The sequence below is a fragment of the Sebastes umbrosus genome, chromosome 13, assembly GCF_015220745.1.
Source record: "Sebastes umbrosus isolate fSebUmb1 chromosome 13, fSebUmb1.pri, whole genome shotgun sequence".
NCBI lineage: Eukaryota > Metazoa > Chordata > Actinopteri > Perciformes > Sebastidae > Sebastes > Sebastes umbrosus.
This window is the reverse complement of record NC_051281.1, coordinates 19,853,981-19,872,222: the sequence shown is the minus strand read 5'-3', so window position 1 is coordinate 19,872,222 and position 18,242 is coordinate 19,853,981. Positions and strand designations below refer to the sequence as shown.

Genomic DNA, 18,242 nt, shown 5'->3' with positions numbered 1-18,242 from the left:
TTTTGCACAAAGCTTGATTAATTGAATTTGAATGTCTTAAAATACTATAGAAATTAAAAAAGGAAAATGTATAAAATTAACATTATTGCAAAGTTGCAGTAAAGACATTGTATCAGAACAAGTGATGAAAAACATTAAAAAAAACATGTTCCAGATTAAAATCTTAACAACTATATGTCATTTTGTGTACCTGTTTATATGTATTACATTCTCTGCTGTTAAAAATCGAAATTTATAGAGGTTGATTTTTTTTTTTTTGGGGAGAGTCAAAAGTAACCTTAGTTGCAGAAACACCCATATATATATGTGTATATACTGTATATGTATATAATGAGATAAATCAACCTTCAAGAAGGTTATTATGTTCAATGTTTGGTTTGAATTATTTTAAAGATGTGTTGATGAACTTTTTTTTAAAGGCTGTAGTTTATATGGTGCTGTTTAATTGTATAGTGTTATACTAAGAGGCCATTTATCATGACAATATTGCTGTAATATTCCTGTAACTCTGGGCAATAAAAATCAGTGAGGCTGCTTTTCTGACAGCAGGGGGAACCAGAGGTTGTTAACATGACCTGCAGACTGTACAGACTGATCTGAGGTCAGTGGTGTTGGTCAGTGACTAAAGAGTTGAAAAATGTCTGGTTTTCCATAGCTGTGTTTTTATAGATCAGAATTAAACCATGAAGAATAATATGAAAAATACCAATGCAGTAATCACCATAGTATAAGGACAAGTTCTTTGACATGATTAGATCCATTGAAAGAGAAGTGTGTTGCATTTTGTGTACAGATGTTGAGTCAGTGTTTACTGGATCCCAGGCTGGAGGAGGTGGGGGGTTGGGCCGCCTCGGAGCCGCCTCTGAGCCGCCCTGCTGCGGTCTGATTGGTGGCTCCAGCAGGGGTAGTGAGAGACTGTCAAAGTCAAAGGATCCTGGATCAGCTGTTATCTGTCTGTCCTGCACAACATCCACTGATAAATAACACATCGTTAACGCGAGCACACTGTGGCAAAAGAAGAAGCGCCTCCTATGAAGATTGAAGTCACAGCAGCAGCTTCACACCGTATCCAGGTAACTGAGGATTAGCCACCCGTTAGCTTAGCATTATTAGCGCACCGTGTTCCATAGAGAAAACACTAAATTATGGTAAAAGTAGCGGATAGCTAACAGTAGCTAGCTGAGCTGAAGCATCCGCATACAGCAGGATGTTAATATGAACACAATGAACACATCGGCTGTGTCATTTATAACATATCTCTCTATTTATATGATTTATTCACACTATGGCTGCATGTTTATCAGTGTGCGTCAGCTAATGGCTCACTGTTCTCATCCTCTGGAAGCAGCGTGTTCCATAGAGAAAACACTGAATTAAGATAAAAGTAGCGGGTAGCTAACAGTAGCTAGCTGAGCTGAAGCATCCGCAGACATTAGGATGTTAATATGAAAACATTGGACACATCGGCTGTGTCATTTATAACATATCTCTCTATTTATATGATTTATTCACACTAAATCACTGCTGTGGCCCTTGTTTATCAGTGTGACTCAGCTTGTGTAAAGCTAGTCAATGGCTCAGACTCACTCCTCTTGAAGCAGCTTGTTTACGTTGCATGGAGAGATATTCCCGGTATGTGAGGCGTTTCTATGTCGGGCGTCCTGTTTCTGGAGGTGGAAGGTGACTTGTACCTCCAGCATGGTTTAGTCTGACCCTCAGTGTGTGTTTCTGTCTGCAGGCAGCATGAACTCCCTACCAGGAAGAGCAGCTCTGTCTCTGTGTAGACGCACCGCAGCAGCCGGCGGCGGGTTGAGGGTCTTGGCCGGTTCTCCGGGTCACCCCGCCGCTGCTGGTGGCATCATGCCCGCAGACAGGGCCTCTCTCCAGGCTGTGCGGGTCTGCCACTCCGGGGCGACCAGCAAGGGCAGCGTCAGCACAAAGAAGAGGGGCTTCGACATCACCAGAAACCCATACCTCAACAAGGTGAGCCCACTGAGGGGTACCTTTTTATCATCCAGCATTATGTAACAAATAATGCAAACATTTCCACAATTGTTCCTTTTATTCTACATGGACAGGTGTAAGCTCACCTGTAATGTAGGCTGTATTCATATGAACATAGCATTTATTTGCATGCAATTTATTGTGCTGCAACTAACAATTATTTTAATTATTGATTAATATATTATAATCAGCATAACTCTGTTAAAAGCAATAGTAGAGTTAAAAAAAAAAAAAGCCATAGAGTATGTCAAAAAAAAAGTCATAGTATAATATGTCAAAAAAAAAAAAAATCATAGTATAGTATGTCAAAAAAAGTCATGTTATAGTATGTTGAATAAAAACCATAGTATAGTTTGTCGAATAAAAGTCATAGTATAGTATGTCGAAGAAAAAGTCATAGTATAGTATGTTGAATAAAAACCATAGTATAGTTTGTCGAATAAAAGTCATAGTATAGTAAGTCGAAGAAAAAAAAAGTCATAGAATAGTATTTCAAAAGAATTAAAATTAGTCATAATATAGTTTGTCGAAAAAAAAAATTAAAATGTCATAGTATACTATGTTAATTGACTGATTAATCAAATAATCAATAGTCTTTTGGTCTAGCAAATGGTGAAAAAGCCCCTCACAAATGCCCAAATATCTTTGTCTGCCCAACTGTCCAAAACCCAAAAATATTCAGTTTATCATCTTAAAAGACCAAGAAAATAGTATAGTAAAGTAAAAGTATAGTAAAAGTATTTACATTTGAGAAGCTACGAACAGTGAATTGTTGGTACTATATTTAAAAAAAAAACTTTGATAAAGATAAATCAATTCTCAAAATTGTTTCAGATGAATTTTCTGTTTGTTTGAACATTCCTAGTAAATGAATCATTGGGCATATTGTCCTCCGTGCATGTTATAAATTACCAATAGTTCACAGATGATGTGTGAGGTATCATCACAATATAGTAGCATCTCTGTAGGCCTGCTACATTTTCCTTGTTACAAAGTTACATTGGACTGGACATACTGCAACAAAAAACACACATATGGTGTTTTTTAAAGAGAAATTATATAAAAACACTGATAAGAAAAAACAAACCACACTTTAACAGAGTTATGCTGATATATTGTCACCATAAGGAGGCTAATTCATGCATTCTCGAACAAATATAACACCAGATATTCTTGTTTTCACATTATAATGAACTGTGTCTTAAAGCAAATTCCGATGAACAGTTGCTTTTCCACGGCAATTTGCAGCGCTGCTTACTGACAAAAATCCCACTTTTCATTTAGTGATTAGTGTACAACTTTATGCACAACTTGGAATGCAAAATGTACAACTTTATGCAGCAAAGTGCCTCAAAACCTGCGCTGACCCGGTGTTCACGCAACTGTGTCTACAGACAACATTATGTCCCGCATAGCATGTTGTATAGTGGTGGAAAATATACATGTTTATAAACAGAGAATATCATGTCAGTACCACATGGTACAGCACAGCAGCATAGCTCCTATAACTGAGATAGTTTAGTGCTAAACGCCCACATCTGGAGCTGTGAATGGTCTCCCTGACGACTCTGTCTGCTTTCTGACTGTCTTAATAAAACATAAAAAAAATACAAAATAATACATATCGCTTTTTAAGATAATCTAAACCTATTTTATATTTTGTGTCCCTAAAACATATCAATTTCAGTGTGACAGTAACACTGCATAAGCACATGATAATATCAATGCTTTTACAGTCACAGTGTGGAGTTACTAGGGTATTTTTCACAGTTAGATAGAAAAAAAAAAGTTATTTCTAAAGGTGCTGCAGTTGCAGAACTGGTCTAAAACAAACATCCACCAAGTGACACATCGTAGGTTTTACTGCATTTTTTCTCCCAAAACTCAACAGTCAGGGAATACTTTTTTTCTGCCTTGCTCGCACAAGGAGGACAGCAGATAGATACCGACACTTTAGCTGAGTTTATTGCTGTGATTTAGGTTGATATGAGGTCGGTCACAGTTCCTGATGCCCAGTCAGCAGTTTCTGTTCAGTACACGCTGACTCACAGGTCAATTCAGAGGAAATGGTCTTTTTAATAAAAAGTATATAGTTCATGCTGGGGGTGTGCTTAAACATTTTCAATGATCAGATACTTGATTATTATTATTATTATACCACTTTTAGAAGGTACTGTCCAGTTAAGAATGGAGTAACTGCTTACTGTTTTCATTTTCATCTTTGGTGTAATGCTAGTTGACACTGAGCAGTTTCACTGGATATGTTAACTGTATTTATTGTGGTAGGCCACATTTCTGACCCCTATTCAATAACCTAACCTCTTTCCCTTCTGCAAACCTGCTAAACTGATTCCAGTGACCTCTCAAATGTCAAACAAAATCAGTTCATAACCATATAAATGCAACACGTGGCACTATTATGTTGTAACTTCAGAGTAATCCATGATAAGGTGATGATTAGGGCCATTACTGAGGTTAAGCAGTTTATACCTTTTTAGTTTCACTCTCCTTCTTTCACACTTTAATTACAGCTATCTGTTAGGAGTGTCACCTTAATGGGTTTACTTTACCTGCTCGCTCGCTTGTTCAGTAATACAACACTGCTTATGTGGCCTTAAAGGGATAGTTTGGGTGTGTTGAAGTGGGGTTGTATGAGGTACTTATTCATAGTCAGTGTATTACCTACAGTAGATGACGGTTGGCACGCCTCCAATTTGGAGAAGCAGACAGGAGTTACCATATGGAAGTAAAGCAATGTACTGCTGTAGACGGAGCCGGCAGCAAAACGTATTTTAGCCACTTAAAAGAATCAATATCACTTTAAGTGTAGGCTATATTTAGAATATTTTCCCCGGTTTATCTTGCCGCCAGACAGCTATACAGTCTATGTTTCCGACGGGGAACTGAAGCCGTTATCTATGCTCTAGCCAAAGCAACCAGACTCCATTGAAAAAAAAAATAATAATTTTACTTGGCAGAACACAGGAGTTGCTGGTCTACTGCTGCTGGGTTAGTTTGTTTGTGTTATTGGGTGACTTTGGTTAGTTTGGGTTCACCAACCAGCAATCCCTGTTTTCTGCGAGGTAAAATTACAGTTTTTTTCAATGGAGTCTGGTGGCTTTGGCAAGAGCATAGATGAATACAACGGCTTCAGTTTCCCATCGAAAACGTCTTTCAGACGGCAAGGTAGAGCAGTGAAAATATTTTAAATATAGCGTACACTTAAACTGATTATTTTTTAGGTGAACCTTTCTTTTAAGTGGCTAAAATAGATTTGCTGCCGACCTCGTCCACAGCAGTACATTACTTCGCTCCTGTGTCGATACTCCTGTCTGTTTCTCCAAACTGGGGGCGTGCCGGCCGTCATCTACTGCAAGTAATACATTGACAAGTACCTCATTCAGCCCCACTTCAAAACACCGGAACTATCCCTTTGACTTTCTCTTTGACCATATTCACAGTTACTTAGATGCATTTGTTTTACATCGTTTTCCATCCACATTTGTGATATTAGATTTGTTAGAAAGTTTGCCGTGCACACTGACACTCTCTCTCCTTGTTTAATGTTAATCTGGTTTGGTATTAAAGGCATTGGTGTATCAGAGTATCTCCTTCTTAATGACCTCTGGCAGGCAGGCAGCTCTATTGTTGCAGCTGTACAGTATAGCGTTGTTTAGTTGTTGAGCTCGTATCATCAAAATACTTCTTAATGGAAGGCACGCAGCTAGTGGAAACAACTCTAGACGTAATGATTGTAAGCTGAGGGAACTATTAGCAACCAAATATATTGTCCACTATCACATTTCACACTCCAGCAACATGATTAATTTACCAGGACAAGTGTGTGTTCAGTAGACAAACACAAACTGACCGTAGAAGGCCAGTTTGTTTCTCATGTAGGTCAGTGTTTCCTCTGCCGTGCAAGAATCAAAAGGAAACGGAGAGAGCGACAAAGCAGAGACGAGGGAAGAGAAGTGGAGCTGACAGGGGAGTGAGTTCAGGCCCCCACCCTATTGGACAGAATAAATAGATTAATCCAGTCTGCCAACGCCGAGACAGAGGAGCAGTGGCACTAACCTTAACCAGAAGGCAGAGGTGTACAAGGCTGCCTACCAGAATAAAAGCCTGGCCTTGTGTTGTTTACTGCTCTAAATTATCACAAAATGTGTTGCCTTATGACCAGCGTTTCCATACAAAAATGGCTGCGCAGAGAAAACATCAAAAAGACCACTGTATTCAGGCGCGGTGTATGAGTCATAACTGTGATGACTAACACATGAGTCACTGTGGTCTCTGGGTTGCCTGATTTCTTATTTAGATTGGTAGATTTCACCCTGTGCGAACTCTTTCAAGGATCACAGTGTTGTATAACCGCCCCTCTCTCTTCCACTCTGCAGGGCATGGCATTCACTCTGGAGGAGCGCCTACAACTGGGCATCCACGGCCTGCTGCCCCCCTGCTTCCTCTCGCAGGACGTGCAAGTGCTGCGTGTCATGAAGAGCTATGAAACGCGCATCAATCCTCTGGACAAGTGAGAGACGGTTACAATAAAGCATGCTGTTCAAGAATACAGCTGCAGATGTCGAATGAGCTTAAACCAATCAGGGTGCTGTCCCACTTGTTTGTGCAAATCTTCTTTAGCATGTCACATCTGTTTCCAGGGCACCATCGGATGCTGTTCTCGCCAGTCGTCATATGATTAAACATTTATTTAGAGTCACATCAAAGACTTGTAAAGCAGCCTAGTAGTTAAGACACATATTAGATAACTGTAGCATCTCTGGTTTGATTTCATCCTGGGGCGTTTATTGCATGTCATGCCCCCCTCTCTCTCTCTCTCTCTCTCTCTCTCACACTATCTCTTACTATATTTTATGCTGGAATAGTTTTAGCAGAGTTACAACTAGGGCTGAAAATAACGACTATTTTCATTGCCGATTATTTTCTTGATTAATCAATTAGTTGTTTGGTCTATAAAATGTCAGAAAATGGTTAAAAATGTCGATCATTGTTTCCCAAAGCACAAGATGACGTCAGTTTACTGTCATAGAGGAGTATAGAAACCAGAAAATATTCACATTTAAGAAGCTGAAATCAGAGAATTTTGACTTTTTATGCCCCCGCGCTAGCAACAGCTGTAGCAGGAGTCATTATGTTTTCGGGCGTTTGTACATACGTACGTACGTCCGTCCGTCCGGTCCACTCTCGTGAACGTGATATCTCAGAAATGCCTGGAGGGAATTTCACAATTGCCAACTTGGACTCAAGGATGAACTGATTAGATTTTGGTGGATAAAGGTCACTGTGACCTCACAAAACATGTATTTGGCCATAACTCAAGAATTCATATGCTAATTATGACAACAGGATAAAATGATGAAGTGATGACATTTTGGACAGACACGAATGTAAACTGCAACTTGAATGGTTGGCGGAGGCATACAACCGTGAGGCGGTAATTCTAGTTTTTCTTTAAAAAATTACTCAAACTGATTAATCGATTATCAAAATAGTTGCCGATTAATTTAATAGGTTAAAACTAATTGATTATTTATTGCTGCCCTAGTTACAATTAGCTTAAATGAGAGAAAATGTTGCAGCTTTCTAAATCAAAAATCATGACGTCAGATGTTGATGTCCCTCTCTGTCTCAGGTACATCCTGCTGATGACGCTGCAGGACAGGAACGAGAAGCTGTTCTACCGTTTGCTGACCTCTGACATCGAGGAGTTCATGCCCATCGTGTACACTCCCACCGTCGGCCTGGCCTGCCAACAGTATGGACTCGCCTTCAGGAGACCACGGTGAGATTGATCACATCTACGCTGTAGCTGCACAGCAGTACCATTTGTCAGCTATTGTTTCAATCTAGAAAGTAATCATCAGGTTATTTGATAATGATAATAATTATTAGCTGCAGTTGTAGATACAGGGAAAAACAAAATAATAAAAGCAATAATAAATCCATGAAAAAACTTTTTGCTTGTTATTTATAGAGTTTACAAATTACAGTTCGTCAGTAATGTTTCAAAATCACAGAATGACGTCTGTCACTGCGTGGTCTTAGATCATTTCCATTTAGCACAAAATAGACTCTAAAAAAATACATAAAATTATTATATTATACTTTTAAATTAGTTTATATACTTTTAGCTTGTGTTTTAATATCATATGAGCAGGAAACTGATCTAAAAACATGCATCATCAAATCAATACTGCTGCCTAATAATTGAAACCTACGTGTTTACAGAGGACTCTTCATCACCATCCATGATAGAGGCCACATCGCCACCATGCTCAACTCCTGGCCCGAGGAAGACATAAAGGTACCCTAAACACACACACGCACACACACACACACACACACACACACACACACTAACACATACACACAGCTCCTTATGTACAATACATATTACTGATATGTGTTCTCCTGTAGGCCGTTGTGGTGACCGACGGGGAGCGTATCCTCGGCCTGGGTGACCTGGGATGCTACGGTATGGGCATTCCTGTTGGGAAGCTGGCGCTCTACACGGCCTGCGGAGGTGTCCGGCCGCAGCAGTGTCTCCCTGTGCTGCTGGACGTCGGCACTGACAACCAGGTGTGTTTGATCACGTCGCTGCAGGACGGCTGTAATGAGGTTTTATGAGCAGGTGCATATCTGACTCTTATCAGTCGGTACTTGATAGCGTCCATATCAGATGAGGCTATGTCGAGTTGTTTCTTCTCGATTGACTGATTGAGTTTTGGTTCAGGCGCTGCTCGATGACCCTCTGTACATCGGACTGAAGCACAAGAGAATCAGAGGAAAGGAGTACGACGACCTGGTCGACGAGTTCATGCAGGCAGTGACAGACAAGTGAGTAGGAACACAAATGACCAAAGAATGTGGGAGCGATCCTGATGTCTGATTCTGTCTCTCTGTCGTTCTGCAGGTACGGGATGAGCTGTCTGATACAGTTTGAGGATTTCGCCAACAGCAACGCGTTCCGCATCCTCCACAAATACAGGAATCGATACTGCTCCTTCAACGACGACATCCAGGGTACTTAAACTCTCACAGGACTCTCACAGGACTCTGTTATAGAGATGCACAATCCACTTTTTTTCAATTCCGATCTGATTCCAGTACCTGAATTTGGATATCTGCCGATACCGATAGAATTCTGATATCAGAGCTCTTTTTACATAATATTTGCATTGCATTGCAATTTTGCAAGAAAATTTAAGTCCAACGCTATTTATTGAGCTGTAGGTTAGCCGGAGGATCGTTACTGTGAAAATACAAACAATAGTAATGTGTTGTTTATCATGTTTATCTTCTGTTCTGGGCTTAGAGCTGCCTCTCAACCTCCAAGCTAAAGACGCCGGCATAGATAACTAGCTTCTTTGCAGCCGTAAGACAGCCGGAGCGTCATTCTTCATATTTATATGGATCGGTTAGTGGTAACCTCAGTCCGATATCCGATACGTGAATTACATCATATCGGAGCCCGATACGGATATTGGATCGGATAGGTCCCATCTCTACTCTGTTGTGCCAATGTGTTCAACCATGTTACTCCATCAGGCAGCCGGTGCCATAACTGCAGCTTTTTACACACTATATTTATGCTTTTTTTGTGTTAAAAATAGACACTTTTTACCATCTAATGACCTACAGTGACCTTACATGACCTACAGTATTACACAATACCACATTCTCAGCAGGAAGAGAAAAAGATTAAGACTTTAATCTCAATCTGTTCATCCTATTTCCCGTTTCTAGCCGGAGCCATAAATGACTCTCTCTAAGATACAAGTGACCCTTAACCTTGAAATAACATCATCAGTAGCACCAACATGTGCCTGATCATAAATACTGACTGTTCATTCTGTTATGATCTATTTTGAAAAAAGAAAGGGAGCTTTTATCTTTAGTAACAAACTTATCAGGTTACATAGTAGAATTTGGTTAATGATGCTTAAATGCTGCTGGAGCAGACTGAACAACAGCAAGATCACCTCCTTCCTGGCTTTGTATGTGCTTGTTGCATTTTGTAGGGCATGCCATGTCGCAATGTAGTAAAAACACGGGGGAAGTCGAGTCGGTCACTCACTTTTCAAGATTTCAGTTCATCACAGAGATTCACTTGTAGATTTCTAAAAAATCTGTTGATTTAAAAGCCCTGAATAGGGGGAGTATTTACATGAAAGACTCACTGACTCAAACTTTCCTACGATCATGTGTGTAATGAGTGCAGGGAGGGAGCCAGGTGTCCATGCTCCCCCTGCTGGAGCCCTCTGATAACTACCCCTACTCTCTCTACTGCTGGTGTTAGTGCAACATTGTAGACATAAAACATTAAAAAAACATACAAATATTGTACTACAACTGCTGCAACTAAACATTATAACCATAACATATGATATAACATGAAAATGCTCAAATATTAGAATAAATACTACATGTGAGGCCATTAAAGTTACTGGTAATGCACATAAGTTCATCCGTCACACTGGCAGACTAAATAAATGATGATATGAGCATGTTTTATATTTCTAAATGATCTATTTTATCTTCTTAAATGACCTGTATGATGCACTTTATACACGTGCCGTTCAGTCTCACTTTAAAGACCCTCATAAGGGGTCTCACGATAAATTAGGGCTCCTTAGATGATTAACAAAATAGGTAAGCGGGAAAAATTTTGCTACACAAAATTATATTTATATATTCAGACTACCATTACTTTTTGTCTGAGTGATTTTATGTCTTCAGGTCTCCAAAATGTATTCAAATAAAACAAGAAAAAACTGGTCCCAACTGGTGCAATCAGTGACGAGTGGTCACAAGAAGATAATTTCTTTACCTTAAAATATCACAAGCCAAACAATTATAAACCACTCATCTTAGTGAATCATTCTCACAGGTGTTTTCTTTTTCTTTTCAGGCACGGCCTCAGTAGCTGTTGCCGGGATCTTAGCCGCTCTGAAGATCACAAAGAACACGCTCTTAGACCACACTGTTGTTTTCCAGGGGGCGGGCGAGGTGAGAAGATTTCTCACTAGGATTCTATTCTGTTCTGAAATAAAAATAACTGTCCGTAATCCCTAAGAGATAAGACTCAACTCGGATGACACATTTAAAACCAGCCAAGGTCCATGGAGAATTATACTTGTTTTCTTCTTTCTTGCCAGGCTGCTCTGGGTATCGCTCACCTGCTCATGATGGCCATGGCCAAAGAGGGAGTAAGCAGAGAAGAAGCTGCCAAGAGAATCTGGATGGTGGACTCAAGAGGTCTCATTGTAAAGGTAACGTGTGAGTCTGTTGCTCGCTCAGCCTTCCCAGATATCCTCTGTGTGTAAATCACTAAAGACATTTTTCTTCAAATGTAGGGAAGAGGTAATATTAACCACGAGAAGGAGGAGTTCGCTCACGACCACCCGCACATAAAGACCCTGGAGGAGGTGGTGCACACCGTCAAACCCACCGCCATCATCGGTGAGTCGACCTGGAAGGTCACATTGTGGTTTTTAATGGTGTTAAAATAAAACCCCTTTATAACTCTTATTGTTTGTTTCACCCATTTATGGTCATTCCTGATCAGTTGTGGAAAAACAGAGAAACCTATTAAAGGTGAATGTCCAGCTTCGCTCAGCGAAATAACAACTTGATAATTTGCTACAAATCAACTAATTCACTCTTTAGACTCTAGATGTATATGTTAGTATTCAATTCAAACGCTGCCTGTGTGATTAAATAGATGAAGATATTCTCAGACTTTAAATCAAAACTGTTGCAGCGCGGTGATAACATGACAGCATTGTTTCATGCTAACATCATCTGTGTTTTAAGATTAAGGAAGAATTAATTATAAAATAATTGAAAGTAGAAACGGATCCATACATTTTTGCTTGACAATAATTGACCCACGTGGTCTGAATCCTTTCATGCACTTTGTCTCATTGGAGCTGGTTAAATTGAAGTATTTTTTGTTGATTCTCCCTCTGTCCTGTTTCTTGAACACGAAGGAGTGGCTGCTATCGCAGGAGCGTTTACTGAGAACATTATCAAAGACATGGCGTCCTTCAATGAGAGGCCGATCATCTTTGCCCTGAGTAATCCTACCAGCAAAGCTGAGTGCACAGCAGAGCAGTGCTACACTCTCACAGAGGTAACTATCAGCCTCGCTGTACATTATAGGTGCTGCATTTAGAAAAGTTTCTAATTGATCAAAATTATTAACACTTATTATTTTGTTTACATTAAGTGTTTCTCACACAAATATGCTTTTGTGTGTATGCTTGAGACCTAACAAAACCTCTAAATGCATATCCTACCCACCTCATACAACATTTTAAAATCCAAATTTTTTAAATGAAATCTGCGTTATTTTGCTAGTGGTCTTCTTTTTCGCGCTTTTATTGATACATTGCTCCCCTTTCACGGCACATTACTGCCCCAGCAGTAATTCATATGTGGAATACTATTTATATGGTTATATGCCAGCACATCAGTAAATGTGAGACCAAGGCCTAGTCAAACCCAAACTAACAAGACATCATTTTTGAGGCTCTGCAAGAATTTCCCAAAAACTAGGGCTGTCAATCAATTAAAATACTAAATTGCAATTAATCGCACATTTTTTAATTTGTTCAAAATGTACCTTAATGGGAGATTTGTCAAGTATTTAAAACTCTTATTAACATGGGAGTGGGCATGGGGTTTCTTTATGCAAATGTATGTATATATTTATTATTGGAAATCAATTAACAACACAAAACAATGACAATTATTGTCCAGAAACCCTCACAGGTACTGTGTTTTGCATAAAAAATATGCTCAAATCATAACATGGCAAACTGCAGCCCAACAGGCAGCAACAGCTGTCAGTGTGTCAGTGTGTCAGTGTGCTGACTTGACTATGACTTGACCCAAACTGCATGTGATTATCATAAAGTGGGCATGTTTGTGAAGGGGAGACTCGTGGGTACCCATAGAACCCATTTTCTTTCACATATCTTGAGGTCAGAGGTCAAGGGACCCCTTTGAAACCCTTTAGGGACAAGCTAGTATGACATGGTTGCTACAAGTGGGTTCCTGAGGTTTATTAGTTTCATATGATGCCAGTATCGTCACTCTGGCTTTAGAACTGAGCCCGCTACAACCTAAAAGTCACAAAACTCAGCATGGACACATGGTTAGTGTAGTGCCGCCACCTCATATAAAAAAGGCAGAGATGGTTTAGCACTGGAAAACTTCAAAAGGGGATGGTGAAAAAGGGATGTTTTTGCAAAAAAGTGGCATTTATTAACAAAAAAAGGTTACTGAAACAAAAGGCAAAAATTAAACCCGAGAATTTGAATAAAACTAAATTAAACTGAAGAACCACCAAACTAAAAAAATGCTGCAGCCTCACAACAAGCTGCCATCTCCCTTTCCCCCCTCCCCTTACTCCAGTGAACGGGATTTTACCCTCTCAGTCCCACCTAACTGGAACCTACCACCTGACCAGGTAAATATAGGGTGAGCTAAACCAAACCATCATCCAAATTCACACAGACTAATGAAAAGTCCATTAATACAAGATCTCTAAGTTACTGCTGACATCTCAATCCATCTATGGGCACCCACACATACCAGTAAGCCCACCAAATATTACAGAATGTCATTTACTGCAGAACTATCTCACCACAGCGGGCAGCTCCTCCCTGCTAAGAGGACATAATGAGGCAAACCTGTTTGCACTTTGCTTGATTGAGCTGCTGGCGTTCTACCAACATCGCAGGCAGAACAACAAATCTTATGAACCCAGAAAACAAACTAAACAAACTAAACAAACTTGTGTCATTTATACCCTTATTTGATAATGTATTAAATAAACTGAAACATTGGACCTAAATTAATAAGTAAGCAGACACAAAAACACTGTTATTGTTGGGGAACAGGGTGAAAAGGTAGAAAGGCAACCTTTTCATGTTCATGCTGTAGCCATTAAATTCATAATACCAGTGCTTGTCAGTGTAATCGTTGTGTAAATGCACCCTTTTTCTGTTGACATCTACAGTACGTCCAGTACTCTGTTACATTACTGCCCCCTGCAGTCACAGAAATGTTCCTCCTCAGCACCCCTCTGATAAAAACATAAACAAACTCCAGTTTATCTTTAATCAAACAAACATCTTCCTGTTAGCTCTACAGAAGTGACTCTTAGTTTCTGTTTTCTCTCATCCTCCTCTTCCTCTCTGCTCTTCTTCAGGGCCGGGGCATCTTCGCCAGTGGAAGTCCGTTCGAGAAGGTGACTCTGGCTGACGGACGCACCTTCTACCCCGGCCAGGGAAACAACGCCTACGTCTTCCCTGGAGTCGCTTTGGGTGTTATAGCCTGTGGAGTACGCCACATATCTGACGACATCTTCCTCACCACAGCGGAGGTATCGTCTTCACATATCTACCACATATTCATGATGCATTAACATATATTTATGAGGATGTGATTTCTGACTGGAATATGACACCTGAACTTCCACCAATAAGGATTTTCCTCCCTTTTGCATCTTTATAGTATTTTAAAGCATCTCTTTCTGCACTTTTCCTTCTACTTCAAATCCACTTTATTGTTTCAGGCGATAGCTGACATGGTAACAGAGGAGCACCTGGCTGAGGGAAGACTCTATCCTCCTCTCAACTCAATAAGAGAGGTGTCCTTCAAGATCGCTGTGAAGGTGGGTGATCTGTCTGTGTGGTCGGCCCTCATTCCTCACAATGGAAAATGTGACTTTAGTCATGTTTCAAATATCATGGGGGTATATTGTGGAGCTAAAAATGGGATCAACTCAATCTTATTATTAGTTATGTCTCTTAACGTATAGTTGTTTGTGTTTACCTGTACGTAGGTAATAAATGTCAGAGGTCTCAACGGCTGCCTGAAATGTTAACATGCTGATTTTCTTGAAAATTCACCTCAATACCGCGGCTCCACCGCCTGATCACAACTGCAGACTCCAAATGATGTCAAAATCTGATGGCAGCTCCCTATCCAGGATATTTTGGCTTCACTTCTGTACAGTGGGAGGAAGTGGAGACGCGTCATCCGTCTTTATAAACAGTCTTATGACAACAAACATGTTAAGATATTATTTATTAAGAGTTTAATGCTCATAAACCCAGCTAATCTTCTTCATCAGGACTGTGTGGATGTGGTTTGATCAGATTTTATTGACATCAGGATGTGATTCAGTTGTTGTCAAATCGTGATTGGTGCACAGAAGTACATGACATCACCTTTTTCTTAATGAGCCCCGCCCACTTTAAAACTGAGCTGAACTGAAAAACAGACTCTCTCTGAAAGAACCAAAAACTGTTTTAACTTTAGCATAAAATCGTGTTTGATCCCATCATGTATTTATAATAAGAAGCTGATACATTTTGCGTATCAAAGTGTATGAAACTATGATATTTTCTATCCAGATGTGTATCCTTTACCACTTTTCCTTCTGTGTCTTTCTCTGCCAGATTGTCAACTATGCATACAAACACAACATGGCTTCGCTGTACCCGGAGCCTAAAGACAAGGAGGCGTTTGTGCTGTCTCACATCTACAGTCCAGATTACGACTCCTTCACTCTGGACACATACAGCTGGCCAGAAGAGGCCATGAACGTCCAGGACGTGTGATCCTGACTCTCAACTCAATATGCTGCCGTGGTGTCACGTACAATTTCTGCATTGCCTCCATTCAGAAACGTAGCCAATGATTCTAGCCTTTTAGCTTTTTTTTCTTCGTTTCTGTCTTTCATTTATAAATGTTAGAAGGCCTCTGCCCTCCTCTTACAGACGGACAGTGGTCAATATAATTTAGATGCCAAACAAAGTCTCTATTATTCTGCTATTCTATGAAATGTCAAGTACCAGTTGTATTTTCCTCTTTCAGTGCTGTATTTTGATTAGTTCTCTGTACCTGATTGAAGGTCTGAGTGAAATATTTTTTTAGCCGCACACACAAATATCGCATATCAAATATCATGAGCAACTTTACAACTTAAACTACACTCCTTTCACTAGGTTTACCAGCTAAGATGTTGTCGTATTCAGCGCTCGCAGGGACTCAAAATCTGTATTTGAGAGACAAATCAGAGCTAGTGCATAAAATAAGAAAGCAGTGGCTCACAGTAACGCACAATGCTTCCTCTTGTCTTCAACAGAGGACTCATTTTGAAGCTAAAGATAAAAATTGAACAGAAACTCTCTGTGCCTCTTCCTGTGTGACCTCAGGACATCACTGCTCCATATTCAGAGTTAAACCTCGATTTTTTCGGTGGGTTGCAAAGAAGCCACATTTGGCTAACCCCTGAAGCTGCTCCTTCATATTTTACACTCCTGTCTGTCAGCGCACGTTTTAACCTGCACACAACAAGACTAAAGACACTCCAGAGTCTGTTTCGCCGTCTCTGCCTCCCAGTGAGAACCAGTTATTCTTGATGGGAGGCACTTCTGTTGTCTTGGATGTGTTCAGAGGAGGCATTGTTAGAGGTTTAGTGTCACCATCAGGATGTTTTTTTGTATACAATAATGGTGTGTTATTCCTTTAGTTTTGTACAGAGCTCTCTGCCTGTTGTGGTGTTTTTGCCAAAGTTACTGATGAACTGTATCTTATCTTTTACTCCTAGAGAACATGATGCTCTGCTAGCTTTAGTACTGAATTATAGGCTTGAAGTTTTTAAAGGGAACATGAAACTTTTTAAATAAAATTGTCAACAAAATATGAGTCTTTTTAGGTATTTCTTTGACTTCATTTTGCTTCTTGATAGCTGCAAAAATACTATAATTTCTTGAAGGATAGTTTGGATGTTTTGAAGTGGGGTTGTATGAGGTGCTTATCCATAGTCAGTGTATCAGCTACAGTAGATGATGGTCGGCACGCCCCCATTTTGGAGAAGCAGACAGGGGCACCAGCACGGAAGCAAAGCAATGTACTGATGTGGACGGGGCCGGCAGTAAAACTTATTTTAGCCACCTAAGAGGTGCTCTCGCCAAAGCCACAAGTCTCCATTGGGGAAAAAACAGTAATTTTACCCTGCAGAACATGGGAGTTGCTGGTCTGCCGCTGCCTCGATCGGTTAATTTGTTTGTGTTATGCTTTGACTTTGGTTAGTTCAGATTCACCAAAGTCACACAATAACACAAACTAACCGATCGAGGCAGCGGTAGATCAGCAACTCCTGTGGTCTTGCTTCTTTTTTTTTTTCAATGGAGTCTGGTGGCTTTGGTATGAGCATTGATGGATACATCTTATACTTATACTTCAGTTTCCCATCGGAAAGGGCTGTCTGACGGCAATGTAGAGCGGTGAAAATATTCTAAATACACCATACACTTGAAATTGATGTTTTTAGGTGTCTAAAATACGTTTTGCTGCCGGCCCCGTCCACAGCAGTGCATTGCTTTGCTTCCATGCTGTAACTCCTGTCTGCTTCTCCAAGCTGGGGGCGTGCCGACCGTCATCTACTGTAGGTAATACACTGACTATGAATAAGTACCTCATACAACCCCACTTCAAAACATCCAAACTATCCCTTTAAGGCCACATAAGCAGTGTTGTATTACTGAACCTTTCGTGTCTCATCATGTCTTACCTGGTTTGCTTTGGATGTAGTGCTCCCTGCTCGTGGAGCCATTGCCTCTTTAACTTGTAAACTAAAATCAAAATGTTCCAGCCTCTTTTTCCTACACATGGTCTGGCAGGAACAGAGGAAGGGAGCAGCTGTAATAACTGTTTTCTTGGGGATTCAACTAGCATTCAGCAAGAAGCATAATAGGCACTGTAGTTAAGCCTCAATTCTCTACAGTTTTTTTCTTTGAGGGGACGACTTTCCAAAGCATCTGGAGAATCACTTACCTCTTTAGTAGTGAGTGATAGTTGTTTAAGCCTGTTTATGATGTTTGCATTTATTGTTGTAACTGTTTTAATGCAGCACTCTTGTCCATATCTCTTCTGAAAAAGAGATTTTAATCTTTAGGAGGACCTATTATGCTTTTGTGCTTTTCCCCTTTCCTTTAGTGTGTTTTATAATTTTTTTTGTTCATGTAAAAGGTCTCCAAAGTTACAAAGTCCACACCAGAGAGTTACTCTCCCCCACAGAAACACTGCTCCTGAACTGCCTGATACGCCTTGATTGAAGTCCCGCCTTTTCTTCTGTAACGTGGTGATGTCACCAAGTAATACATTTGCATAATACTTTTTTGCACACCCCTCAA

General features: G+C 40.1%; 1 protein-coding gene across 2 annotated transcripts; it reads left to right on the top strand.

Moving 5' to 3' along the window:
• The first annotated feature begins 906 nt into the window (after positions 1 to 906).
• On the top strand, positions 907 to 16,747 carry me3 (malic enzyme 3, NADP(+)-dependent, mitochondrial). Of its 2 annotated transcripts, none has more exons than XM_037789988.1 (15): positions 907 to 1,073; positions 1,739 to 1,983; positions 6,402 to 6,535; positions 7,658 to 7,807; positions 8,254 to 8,329; positions 8,443 to 8,604; positions 8,759 to 8,862; positions 8,939 to 9,048; positions 10,937 to 11,034; positions 11,184 to 11,297; positions 11,382 to 11,487; positions 12,018 to 12,160; positions 14,246 to 14,419; positions 14,612 to 14,710; positions 15,501 to 16,747. In XM_037789988.1, exons 2-15 carry the CDS (start codon positions 1,744 to 1,746, stop codon positions 15,660 to 15,662), a joined length of 1,872 nt encoding a protein of 623 aa, XP_037645916.1. In that variant the 5' UTR covers positions 907 to 1,073; positions 1,739 to 1,743; the 3' UTR covers positions 15,663 to 16,747. The 2 variants fall into 2 exon arrangements, with proteins under 2 accessions (XP_037645916.1, XP_037645917.1); XM_037789989.1 differs by lacking the exon at positions 907 to 1,073 and adding an exon at positions 1,494 to 1,632.
• Positions 16,748 to 18,242: the final 1,495 nt, after the last annotated feature.